Below are 12,929 nucleotides of genomic sequence, written 5' to 3' on the forward strand. Positions count from 1 at the left end.
GAGGTCATACGGGCGCGTGGAGGCCACACACACTACTGAGCCTCATTTTGACTTGTTTTAAGGACATTACATCAAAGTTGGATCAGCCTGTAGTGTGGTTTTCTACTTTGAATTTGAGTGTGACTCCATATCCAGACCTCCATGGGTTGATACATTTGATTTCCATTGATAATTTTTGTGTGATTTTGTTGTCAGCACATTCAATTATGTAAAGATGAAAGTATTTCATATGATTAGTTCATTCATTCAGATCTAGGATATGTTATCTTAGTGTTCCCTTTATTTTTTTGAAGAGTATATGTTAAGGTGATAGTCTTTTTAAAAAACAAATTTCTGATACTGGAATACACCTTTTAACACTCAGCACAGAACCCTCCATTTGTAGAAATGACAGCTTTACAAATGATTGTAATTCTGTCAGTGTTTGAAGAAATTCAGGGGTAATTTCAACCAATAATATATGTAGCTCTTCTCAGAGGAGTGTGCAGCTTTTAGGACACTTATACTGACATTACACTGAAACTCATCCCACTACAGCTAAACTGATCAACTAATCTGGTAAATGTTCCAATAAATCCATTGGGTACTCTGATGGAAAAAATGTTTTTTAAATCAACTGGTGCCAGAAAATAAAACAGATTTGTAAAATTAGTTCTATTAAAAAATCTTAATCCTCCCAGTACTCCTGCTCTGGACAGTTCCTAAAATAGATAAAGGTGTCAGCAGAGAACACTGTGGTCAGACAGAAGAGAAATTCAAAAAGAAAAGAACTTCCTACACATCATAGCGGTCTGCAGACGCTAATGAATGTAGCACAGAGACAGCAATATAAAATAGGCCGGTTGGCCTGAGAGATTGTACTATACAGGGCCGTTTGAAGGAATTTGGGGGCCCCAAGCAAAATGGACATGGAGCCCCCCCCCCCCCCTCCTTTGATGTTCACGCACGTCACGCTCTAGGGCCGGCGTCAGGACATAGTAACCCCGGCCCTTGAATTCTGGGAGCGCAACGTGAGCGAACGTCGATACGACGCACATTAGGTGCAGCAGAGTTCCCCCCACATTAGGTGCAGCATAGTTCTCCCCACATTAGGTTGGCAGTGTTCCCCCTTAGTAGGCAGGCAGTGTTCCCCCCACATTAGGCAGGCAGTGTTCCCTACCCATAGCCCCTGTCCACCCCCCCCCCCCCCAGGGCCATTTTTTTTTGGTGGGGGTCTGACTGCTGAGACCCCCGCCGATCACCTCGGTTGAAGTGGTTCTCCAGCTGTTGGAAAGCTAAAACTCCCATCATGTCTGGAGAGCCTCTGGCAATGGGAGTTGAAGTTTTGTAACAGCTGGAGAGACACAGATTGGACACAGTTTTACCCATCATCACTGCAGAACTTACAAGTGACTACAGCTCTGATGGGACAGTCAGGAGAATACACAATGATATCAGTGACCTCAGTGACGTCTTCTTTTCTTCTTTATCTCATCCAGAGACCAGGTCTTCCTCCAGCTCCATCTTCTCTGCAGAGTCTGACATCCAGACATCATTGGCTCCTCACTGTAAGCAGATCCTCATCCTCTGCATGAAGACAGTAATCATTATAACCTTGCCAGAAAGTGAAACCTAAATATAATACTGCCCCACACTGTACCCTGAATATAATACTGCCCCACACTGTACCCTGAATATAATACTGCTATACACTGTACCCACTAAATATAATCCTGCCCCACACTGTACCCTGAATATAATACTGCTATACACTGGACCCTGAATATAATACTGCCACACACTGTACCAACTAAAATTAATACTGCCACACACTGTCACACACTGTACCAACTAAATATAATACTGCCTCACACTGTACCCTGAATATAATACTGCCCCACACTGTATCCTGAATATAATACTGCCCCACACTGTACCCTGAATATAATACTGCCACACACTGTACCAACTAAATATAATACTGCCTCACACTGTACCCTGAATATAATACTGCCCCACACTGTATCCTGAATATAATACTGCCCCACACTGTACCCTGAATATAATACTGCCACACACTGTACCAACTAAATATAATACTGCCCCACACTGTACCCTAAATAAAATACTGCCACACACTGTACCCTGAACATAATACTGCCACACTATACCCTGAATATAAAACTGCTATACACTGTACCCTGAATATAATACTGCTACACACTGTACCCACTAAATATAAACCTGCCCCACACTGTACCCTGAATATAATCCTGCCACACACTGTACCCTGAATATAATCCTGCCCCACACTGTACCCTGAATATAATACTGCCACACACTGTACCCTGAATATAATACTGCCACACACTGTACCCTGAATATAATACTGCCATACACTGTACCCTGAATATAATACTGCCACACACTGTACCCTGAATATAATACTGCCACACACTGTACCCTGAATATAATACTGCCATACACTGTACCCTGAATATAATACTGCCATACACTGTACCCTGAATAAAATACTACTATAACCAGGGGGGGTTATGGGGGGGTGATGAGGAGAGGTGCAGGGGGGCACCTCTCATCACCCCCATAACACCCCTCCCTGCATCTCTTATCACCCCCATAACACCCCTGCACCTCTCATGATCCCCATAACACTCCCCTGCACCTCTCATGACCCCCCATAACACTCCCCCCTGCACCTCTCATCACCCCCATAACACCCCCCATAACATTCCCCATAACACCCCTGCACCTCTTATCACCCCCATAACACCCCTACTGCACCTCTTATCACCCCCATAACACCCCTACTGCACCTCTTATCACCCCCATAACACCCCTACTGCACCTCTTATCACCCCCATAACACCCCCCCTGCACCTCTCTTCACCCCCCATAACACCCCCTCTGCACCTCTCATCACCCCATAACACCCCCCTGCATCTCTCATCACCCCCATAACACCCCCCTGCACCTCTTATCACCCCCATAACACCCCCCCCTGCACCTCTTATCACCCCCATAACACCCCCCTGCACCTCTCATCACCCCCATAACACCCCCCCCCCCTGCACCTCTTATCACCCCCATAACCCCCCCTGCACCTCTTATCACCCCCATAACACCCCCCCTGCACCTCTCATCACCCCCATAACACCCCCCATAACATTCCCCATAACACCCCTGCACCTCTTATCATCCCCATAACACCCCTACTGCACCTCTTATCACCCCCATAACACCCCCCTGCACCTCTTATCACCCCCATAACAACCCCCCCCCCCCCCACACACACACACACACACACCTCTCATCACCAATGTAGTCCCCTAACCACCATACAATCCCCCCCTGGGCCAGTTTACTTACCCTGCCGCAGATCGTTGCAGCGGTGTGAGTCTTCTGCTGCTCCTGTCACTGCATGAGGAGGATGCTGGAGGTTCGCGTAGGGACGTAAGCAAGGACAGGTCAGGTGATCGGAATGGACGTGCATGCCTGCGCGGGGCACGTGACGTCTCTACTCCCATCAGCCCCTGACCTGTCCGGTGCCGGCCCTGCGCTTTGTTTCTTAAGGGGCCCGCGCCCTACAAAGGTAATTTAATTGAAATGTGCGGGCCCCCCGAAGTGCCCCGTCGCTACTGGATGTGCACCAGCTCTGCTCGGGGCCCCCAGCCAGCTCGGGGCCCCAAGCAATTGCTTGGTTTGCCGGTCCGGTAGCGACGGGCCTGGTACTATACAAACAAAGCTATACGTAATAATAGGTTATACCTGCTATTTTAAATCGCTTGGTGTGTGAGTTATTTAATAAAGTATACTTTTTAAGTGGTGTGAGAACCCAGGTTTTTTTTGGACCACCTTTATAGTTGGTCTATGAGTTAATACAAATATTAATACCCTCCAGTGCAGTGCTGCACTCCTTCCCTGCCCATAAGTGATAGGTACTCCAGCGTTTTAAACCTTCTTCGCACAGAAAAAGGGATAAGTGTCTGACCGAGGATGGGTCGGTCCCCTCCGTGATCCCCACTCAGCTGTCTCTGACGATATTATAGAGTCTGTGTACAGAGAGAGCAGGAGCACTATTGTAGAGATTGCGGAGGGTCCCCATCCTGTTGATAGGGCATAAATTCTAAAATGCTTGATAACTCCTTTAATGGACAGATTCAGAATTATCTCCAGTAATAGCCATTGCAGACAGTATGTACAGCTGTATAACACTCAAATGATGGTAAGGACACAGTTCCTGATCTCACACATCACAGTGCCACAATACTAAATTGGTCAGAGCAAAATAAGAAAAAGACTAGTGGCTGCACACAAAATGAAGAAGTCTGGAACCGGCTTAAAATAACAAACAAAGCTATTTATTTGTCAAACATACCCTTTATCGTATTCAAAGACATTTATGATATTCACTGATGAAAGGGATCTACTCCCTGTAAACACTTAGGGGTCTCTGCCAGTTTTTGTTTGACACAACAGTCAATTACTGGCTACAGTGATGATGTACGTAAGATCAACCTGTCTCCGCTGCACACAGTAATTGGTATTCAAGGCATGTCTAGTCAACACTGACATTAGTTAAAGAGTTACTGTCATTAAAATTTACTTTTTACATGTTGTCTTAGTGTTCATTACTTCCGACTCAGCAAACAGTCTCAATGATGGGGCCCACTATAGTGTATGAAGCCCGTCTACTGTAAACAGTAAGGCTGCATGCGGAGTTGGGGAATCAAGCATGCTGTCTTATGCTTCACCTAGCTATAAGGAATAACCGGAAGATGTCTCAGCACTGAAACCCCAACCGATCTTAATTCTTAACATATCTGTGTAACATGTCAGAAGTTCATTTAAATGAAAGTACAGTGATCCCTTAACATACGATGGTAATTTGTTCCAAAAGGACCCTCGTTACTTGAATCCATCGTATGTTGAGTGATACGTGCAATAGTAATATAGAATCTTATACTCACATGTCCCCACCGCTATGGACCGTCACCACTGCCCTGGATCGTCGCTCCCCATCGCCGTCATCACAACGAAAGAGAGCGAGTGTTTCCAAAACGGAGCTTCCAGCTGTTGCAAAACAACAACTCCCAGTATTGCCAGACAGCCATTGACTGTTCAGGCATGCTAGGAGTTTTACAACAGCTGGAGGCACCCTGTTTGGGAAACACTGTCATAGGGTATTTTTGGTATTGGAGGCAAGTGTAATCCGTCCCTATGCAAATCCCTAATTTAGGCCCCAAATGCGCATGGAGTTCCCTCACTTCAGAGCCCTGTCGTGTTTAAAGTAACAGTTTGGTGACACATATGGGGTATTTCCATACTCGGGAGAAATTGTCTAACAAATTTTGTGGGTCTTTTTCTCCTTTTACCCCTAATGAAATGGAAAGGTTGGGGTCTACACCAGCATGTTAGTGAAAAAGAATTCAATTTTTTACACTAACATGCTGGTCTTGTTCCATACTTTTCATTTTCACAAGAGATAAATGGAAAAAAGACCACAAAAACTTGTAACGCAATTTCTCCTGAGTACAGGAATACCCTATATGTGGGCATAAAGTACTCTGCGGCGCACAACAAGGCTGTAGATTTGAGGTGATTTGCACAGGGGTAGCTGATTGTTATAGCGGTTCTGACATAAACGGAAAAAAAATACCCACATGTAAGCCCATTTTGGAAATGACACCCCTCACGGAAGGTAACAAGGGGTAAAGTGAGCCTTAACACCCCACAGGTGTTTGACAAATTTTCATTAAAGTTGGAAGTGAAAATGAAAAATTCAATTTTTTTGCACTAAAATGCTGTTGTTACCCATAATTTTTCATTTTCACAAGGGGTAATAGGAAAAAAAGCCCCGAAAAATTTGTAACACCATTTCTTTTGAATAAGGGAATACCCCATATGTGCATGTAAAGTGCTCTGCGGGCCCACTACAGGGCTCAGAAGAGAAGGAGCGCCATTGGGCTTATGGAGAGAGAATTTGGCTGGAATTGAAGGCCATGTGTGTTTACAAAGCCCCCATGGTGCCAGGGCAGTGGACCCCCCCCCCCCCCCCACATGTGACCCCATTTTGGAAACTAAACCTCTCAAGGAAAGTAATAAGGGGTGCATTGAGCATTTACACCCCACAGCTGTCTAACAGATTATTTGAACAGTGGTCCATGAAAATGAAACATTTAATTTATCATTTGCACAGCCCACTGTTCCAAAGGTCTGTCAAACGCAAATGGGGTGTAAATGTCCACTGCACCCCTTAGTACATTCCGTGAGGGGTGTAGTTTCTGAAATAGGGTCACATGTGGGGAGGTCCACTGTTCTGGTAGCACGGGGGCTTTGTAAACGCACATGGCCCCCGACTTCCATTCCAACCAAATTCTCTCTCCAATAGCTCAATGGCACTCCTTCTCTTCTGAGCCCTTTAGTGCGCATGCAGAGCACTTTATAGACATATGGGGTATTTCCTTACTCAGAAGAAATGGTGTTACAAATTTTGGGGGGCTTTTTCTCCTATTGCCTCTTGTGAAAAAAAAAATTGGGTAACACCAGCATTTTAGTGAAAAAGATCAAAATTTTCATTTTCATGTCCAACTTTAGCAGAAATTTGTCAAACACCTGTGGGGTGTAAAGGCTCACTGACACCTTGTTACATTCCTTGAGGGGTGTTGTTTCCTCAAAAGTGTGCCATGTTTTGTTTTTTTTTGCTGTTCTGGCACCATAGGGGGTTCCTAAACGTGACGTGCCCCCCAAAAACCATTTCAGCAAAATTTGCTTTCCAAAAGTCAAATGTAGCTCCTTCTCTTCTGAGCATTGTAGTGCGCCCGCAGAGAATTTTACATCCACACATGGGGTATTTTCATGGGGATGGGGGAAACGACATTTTAGTGATAATTTTTTTTTTATTTACACATCCTACTTTAACGAAAAGCCGTCAAACACCTGTGCGGTGTTAAGGCTCACTGTACCCCTTGCTACATGCCTTGAGGGGTGTAGTTTCCAAAATAGTATGCCATGTTTTTTTTGTTTTTTTGTGTTCTGGCACCATAGGGGCTTCCCAAATGCAACATGCCCCCCAAAAATAATTTCAGCAAAATTCAGTCTTTAAAATCCCATTGTCGTTCCTTCACTTCTGAGCCCTCTACTACGCCCACAGAGTACTTTACATCCACATATTAGGTATTTCCTTACTCAAGAGAAACTGGGTTACAAATTTTTTTTTTTGGGGGGGGGCATTTTCTCCTTTTACACCTTGTAAAAAATAAAAAAAATGGGTCTACAAACATGCGAGTGTAAAAAAATGAAGATTTTACATTTTCTCCTTCACTTTGCTGCTATTCCTGTGAAACACCTAAAGGGTTAATAAACTTTCTGAATGTCATTTTGAATACTTTGAGGGGTGCAGTTTTTATAATGGGGTCATTTATGGGGTATTTCTAATATGAAGACCCCTCAAATCCACTTCAAACTGAACGGATCCCTGAAAAATTCTGATTTTGAAAATTTCATGAAAAATTGGAAAACTGCTGCTAAACTTTGAAGCCCTCTGATGTCTTCAAAAAGTAAAAACATGTCAACTTTATGATGCAAACATAAAGTAGACATATTGTATATTTGAATCAATATATCATTTATTTGGTACGTCTCGTTTCCTTACAATCAGAGAGCTTCTAAGTTAGAAAAATGCAAAATTTCCAAATTTTTCATGAAATTTTGGAATTTTTCACCAAGAAATGATGCAAGTATCAACTAAAAAGTTACCACTATGTTAAAGTAGAATATGTCACGAAAAAAACTATCTCGGAATCAAATTCATAAGTAAAAGCATCCTAGAGTTATTAATGCTTAAAGTGAATTCATATGGAGAAAACAGACATGATCGCACATCCACAATTTGTATTTTGATCTTTTTGCTAGTTAGTATACATTTTGATCAAAAAGTACAAGCCCACTCACCACGTCAAGGCCACCTATTTGTGGGCACTGGTGTTGCGGCAGTGGTGGTCGCCGCCCAGTACTACGCCATTTTATGCTAGGGATGTTAGGGACCCACTCTAAACAGGTGGCCTTGAGGTACTCACAGTATTTAGGCTAACATGGATGACACAAGCAGGATGCGGATTTGAGTATTCTGAGACTTTATAAGAGTGTAAAACTACTGCAGATACTTCATACAGGTAATATTGGGATCAAAAACGCTGTTATTGCTTTCTTGTTTGGAAAGTTCACCTCGAGTCCTAGGTAAGCTTAAAGGAGTACTCCAGTGTAGGAACACTTATCCGTTATCCAAAGGATATGGGGATAAGTATCTGATCACGGCGGGTCTGACTGCTGGGACCCCCCCGCGATCTCCTGCTCGGCCCCTTAGCAGTCCCCAGGAACGGGGCATGTCGACCCCAGCATGAAACGGCCGACAAGCCCCCTACATGTATCTCTATGGGAAAGCCAGTGCCTGGTGACTGCAGGGGTGCCGTGGGGGAGATCAGAAACTTATCCCTTATCTTTTCGATAGGGGATATGTGTTCTTGAACCGGAGTACTCCTTTAAGTAAGTTTTACACTAGGGCTGGACGATATATCGCAATTTTTGCAAATTCTGATTTGTGATTACCTGCGGTGGTGGCCAGTCACTATATCAGGCACGCAAGGTCTGGGGCTGGTCTGTCACTGCAATTCAAATGCTGAGTCAGTGTTTTCCAACCAGGGTGCCTCCAGCTGGAGTAAAACTACAACTCCCAGCCTAAGGCTGTCTGGGCATGCTGGAAGTCCACCTCTGTATGGTCATGGTTTCTTCTCTGTGCTCCCGAAACTCTTCTTCATTCAGCTGGTTCAGGGCCTTTCCCTCTCAGCCAACCAGTGGCTTGTGACATGGGGCAGATGTGACAAGAGGGAAATGTGACATTGGTGGGGAGATGTGACATGGGAGGGGGATGTGACATGGAGGGGAGATGTGATATTGGGGGCAGGGTGTATGACATGGGGGGAAATGTGACATGGGGATGGGCATTAAATGGGAGGATAGATGTGAAATGGGGGGGGGGGTTGGGGGATAGAAATTAAATGGAGGAGATTGAACATGAAATTGGGGAATTTCACCATTTGTTTATTATATTGCAATCGCATATAAAAAACGGTACCCACACTACAAATGTGAAAGGGACTCGGACCAGAAGCAGGCAATTCTGTATACTGTGTAGTGTTCAAGCAGGGCTAGTTCAACTTAGCTCCCATTGATTCTAGTATATTGGATCTGAACAGAGACTTCTGTTCCGACTATGTTAACAGTGTAGTGTGGGTGCCAAAGCTCTGCCGAACATCTTACCAGCGGAAATGCCAGATGTCAGCATCTCATTGATCAGCTATTGATGGCCTATCCATGGAAAAATCCCTTTAATAATTTCACCTTTTCAACAATTTTTTTATACAATGGTTTTTTAGTGGATAAAGAAAGATAAGCCACTGTTAGGGAGCTTGTCGGGTTATTGCCTGCTTCCCACTGAAAACACATTGAGGCTTGGTCAAGCATGCACACATATGGCAAAGTCAGGAAGAACAGCTGTTGAATGTGTGTGGCCACTTAACACATTTTACTAAACTCGGACTGCACAGGACTACACCTTACAATAATAGTCACAGGACCTATTGGTACACTGTAAACACTAAAGATAACCGTGTACAGCGTATTTGCATATTTCACTGTTAATAGCTCAAAAAATATTCAAAGATCAATGTCTAAGTCTCAATACAAATGCTATTAGACTTGAGGAAAATGTACTGTTATTTGGATCAAAAATAGAGTAGTTTTGAAAATGATATACAGGACAATCCAAAGCACTAACAGATGTAGAATTAGGCAAGTTCTGGCAAAACTCAAAATATGACTTCATAGTTATAATTATGTAAGTGCCCTGTGCGTGATCTGAACATAAATGAATGCAAGTTACAAGGCTCACAGAGTTAATATACAGTACTGTAGCGACTAGTATCCTAAGGTTTAGGAATGCCAGCTCCAAAACACTTCCCTCGCTGTCTTTCTTTCCCCTCTGTTCATTCTCCTCCCCTCATACTTTCTTCTCACTAGTTCTCCACTCCAGGCTGTGACGTCGGTCGGAGAAAAGGATAAAGAGAAGATCATTAGGCATCAGGGAGTTGGGTTGTTTCAGCTGCTGCTTGAAGAACGCTTTAACCTTAGGAATTTGGATCTGAGACTTTTTCTTTCATTGTTTTTTTCTTCACAACACGTAATCTTCTCAGAAGAAAAGAAAAATGCCACAAAATGTGGTCCTACCCGGACCTGCTCCTTGGGGATTCAGGTTGACTGGGGGCATAGATTTTAATCAGCCTCTACTAATCTCTAGGGTAAGTAAAATGACAAATCTAACCAAATATAACACTAACACACTATATAACACTATATACCATATACTGTCAAAGTTTCTGCTCTGTAATCTAGGACATAACTATAGAGGGTGGGGAGGTTGAATCTACACCTTGGCTGTGGTGTCTTAGGGCTACACGATAATAAAAACGGCATGTGATACTTGAAGGGCCCTGTTACAGATTTCACATGTATGAGTAATGCTTCTGTCTGTAAGAGGAAAAACGAATAGTCTTTGATGTAGAACAGGTGACTGAAAAGAAATGATCTTATCAAATGATAACTAAATGTCTAAATAGCAAGTACACAGGACTGCTAGACCTAGATTCTTCTGTTCAGTACTTTATTTGGCAAATAATGTATAATTAAAGGTGTATTTCCATCTTAAGCATCTATCCATATCAACTGGATATCCACTTCTGGGACGCATACCTATCGCATGAATGGGTGCCCTCCAACCTTTCTCACCTGGGCTTGGCTGTATTCATGATTTTCATAAAAATGTATGTAAAGTTTGTGTGGTTATACATCCATTCATTTTCCGAAAGGTAGGGTGGGGGGTCAGGGGAGCCCTGTTTGGGAGATAGGTGCAGGTCACAGAAGTGGGATGCTATGCACTAGAAATGTCTAAGGTAGATGCGGATATGTTATAACTGTCTCAAGTGGTAATACCTTTTCACTTTGGGTTCTGTATGATACAAAATTACAGTGAAACCTCTTTGAGCCAAAACAGTATTTTAGGGAGGTGGTCTTCTTAAAGAAAAAGTATACAAAATTTTGGTTAAAGTGTTTCATTTAGTCGGTACACAACTAAACATAAAACTTTTAAGTCAAACAGTTTCCTTGAATTCTCAGCATCTGGAAAACCATGCCCTGTATATAATGTGCAGCTTTTACTACCAATAGAAATTTTATCTTCATAACAGCTGTGGGGTCACAGGTTGAAGAACACATCAGTACAACATCCAGAACTGTACTGTATCCTTCTCAGACCCCTCTCCTCAGTCACAAAATATGTCTTCCTCCACCTCAGTCCCTAGCATGGCTAACTTGTTTTCCTTCAAATCAAGGTTGTTTCTTCACCAGGTAATGGCAGCCTGTACTTATGGTGCAGGTTTAAATGTGTTCATATGCAACCAGATTTCTGCTGCACATACAGAAGAGCTTGGCGACTCCTGTCCTGCAGTAAGTGGTGCCTTGCTCTCCTGCAGGGATGATTCAGGGCTGTGAAGAAGGAAGCTCGCTTTGCTGCCCCATTTCGGTGGAAGTCTTGAACTGGTACTCTGGTGGAAAACTATTTTATTTTTTATTTTTTTTAAATCAACTGCTGACAGACAGTTAAACAGATTTGTAAATTAGGCTAGTTGAACGAAGAAGAAAAAAGTCGCACTCACCAACCAGGAGCAGTATTCAAAATCTTGTCCTTTATTCACACCCTCAGAGTGGAGCAATAAAACACGGTCACACACGAGGGGAGCGAGTGCAGCCGATCTCAGGATGCGGGGGCACACCACCAGAGGCGACTAGTTTCGTGTCACGGCTTGACGCTTCTTCCGGCCAATAGGTGTACGCCTACCTGTTCAGGTGGGTAAGTATTTATACATCTTGAAAAAAGGAGAGGGGGCGTGGTGACCGTAACACATTACAAAAGTGTACAGAAAAAGAACCCTTAAACATTTTAAAATCATGACGTCACATGAACAATACTTAAAATAAAACCATCTGACAAAGGTAGTCGATTCATCGAAAAGCTGACAGATCTTGCTTGTCGTTCATCCCCGTTGGTCCCATGGCTTTCAACCTAATAATCCAGAACGCCTCCCGACGTAGTAGGAAGGCGTGTTTATCTAAGCCAACCGGCAAATTTGAGTCCCTCGCTCGCACCGCCATGACAATCATTCATATGGGCGATGAAGCGAGGGAGTAGAGATGCTCTCTCACACGTTTAGTTTACGCATATCAAGCAATACACTATGTGAGTTGATTGACAGGTGATTAACTGGTTTACAAATACATTAACACCTCCAATGGAAAAGTTCCTTTTTGACAGGTTAAATTTGCAAAATTTGCAATTCCTGCAAGGGAAGTTTCCCTTAGGTGTAATTCTGTTTAGCCAGTGATCTCCTCCATCTTGAGACTTCTTTTTATGTTTTTTAATTACATCTCCTATGGTGGTGGATTTTCTGAATATAATAAGTTTTACCTTTGCTTCCTCCTCTAACTCTTCATCATTATCAAAATGAAACCAGTTGTCAAAAATACTTTTCTTTATCAGCTGATTGATAGGTGAGTTAGCAATTTTTCCTTTTGTTTTTTGGGGCCAGTGGTTCATCCCTATTTCTCCTTTCTGCCTTTTTGTATGCCCGTTCAATGGTCTCTAGGGGATATCCTCTTTCTGTTAGTCTTTCTTTTAATTCTTCTGCCTGTTTTCTAAAGGTATCATTATTGCTGTTCACTCTTTTTATACTAAGAAATTGTCTGTAGGGGATATTATCCCTGACATGACTGGGATGAGAGCTTTTTTAATGGAGTAACGTATTCTTGGAAATACTCTTTCT

At 43.2% G+C, this 12,929-nt stretch overlaps 1 protein-coding gene and 1 long non-coding RNA gene across 6 annotated transcripts in view; one reads left to right on the forward strand and one right to left on the reverse strand.

Annotated features, from left to right (window-relative positions):
* Positions 1–12,929, reverse strand: part of LOC130357222 (uncharacterized) — a 207,963-nt gene that overhangs the window by 134,222 nt on the left and 60,812 nt on the right. The gene's annotated exons all lie outside the window — the stretch shown is intronic.
* The window catches only part of PDLIM3 (PDZ and LIM domain 3), a 77,576-nt gene that overhangs the window by 19,355 nt on the left and 45,292 nt on the right, over positions 1–12,929 (forward strand). For 2 of the 5 annotated variants that reach the window (XM_056559779.1, XM_056559803.1), the window contains exon 1: positions 10,001–10,352. The exons of 2 other annotated variants lie outside the window; for them this stretch is intronic. In XM_056559779.1, coding sequence (XP_056415754.1) covers positions 10,260–10,352 — 93 coding nt within the window. In that variant the 5' untranslated portion in view covers positions 10,001–10,259. Of the gene's footprint in view, positions 1–10,000; positions 10,353–12,929 lie in introns of those variants that run through there. One more of the 5 variants, XM_056559799.1, reaches the window with a different exon arrangement.

This window comes from Hyla sarda, chromosome 1 (assembly GCF_029499605.1).
Source record: "Hyla sarda isolate aHylSar1 chromosome 1, aHylSar1.hap1, whole genome shotgun sequence".
In the NCBI taxonomy this organism is placed as follows: domain Eukaryota; kingdom Metazoa; phylum Chordata; class Amphibia; order Anura; family Hylidae; genus Hyla; species Hyla sarda.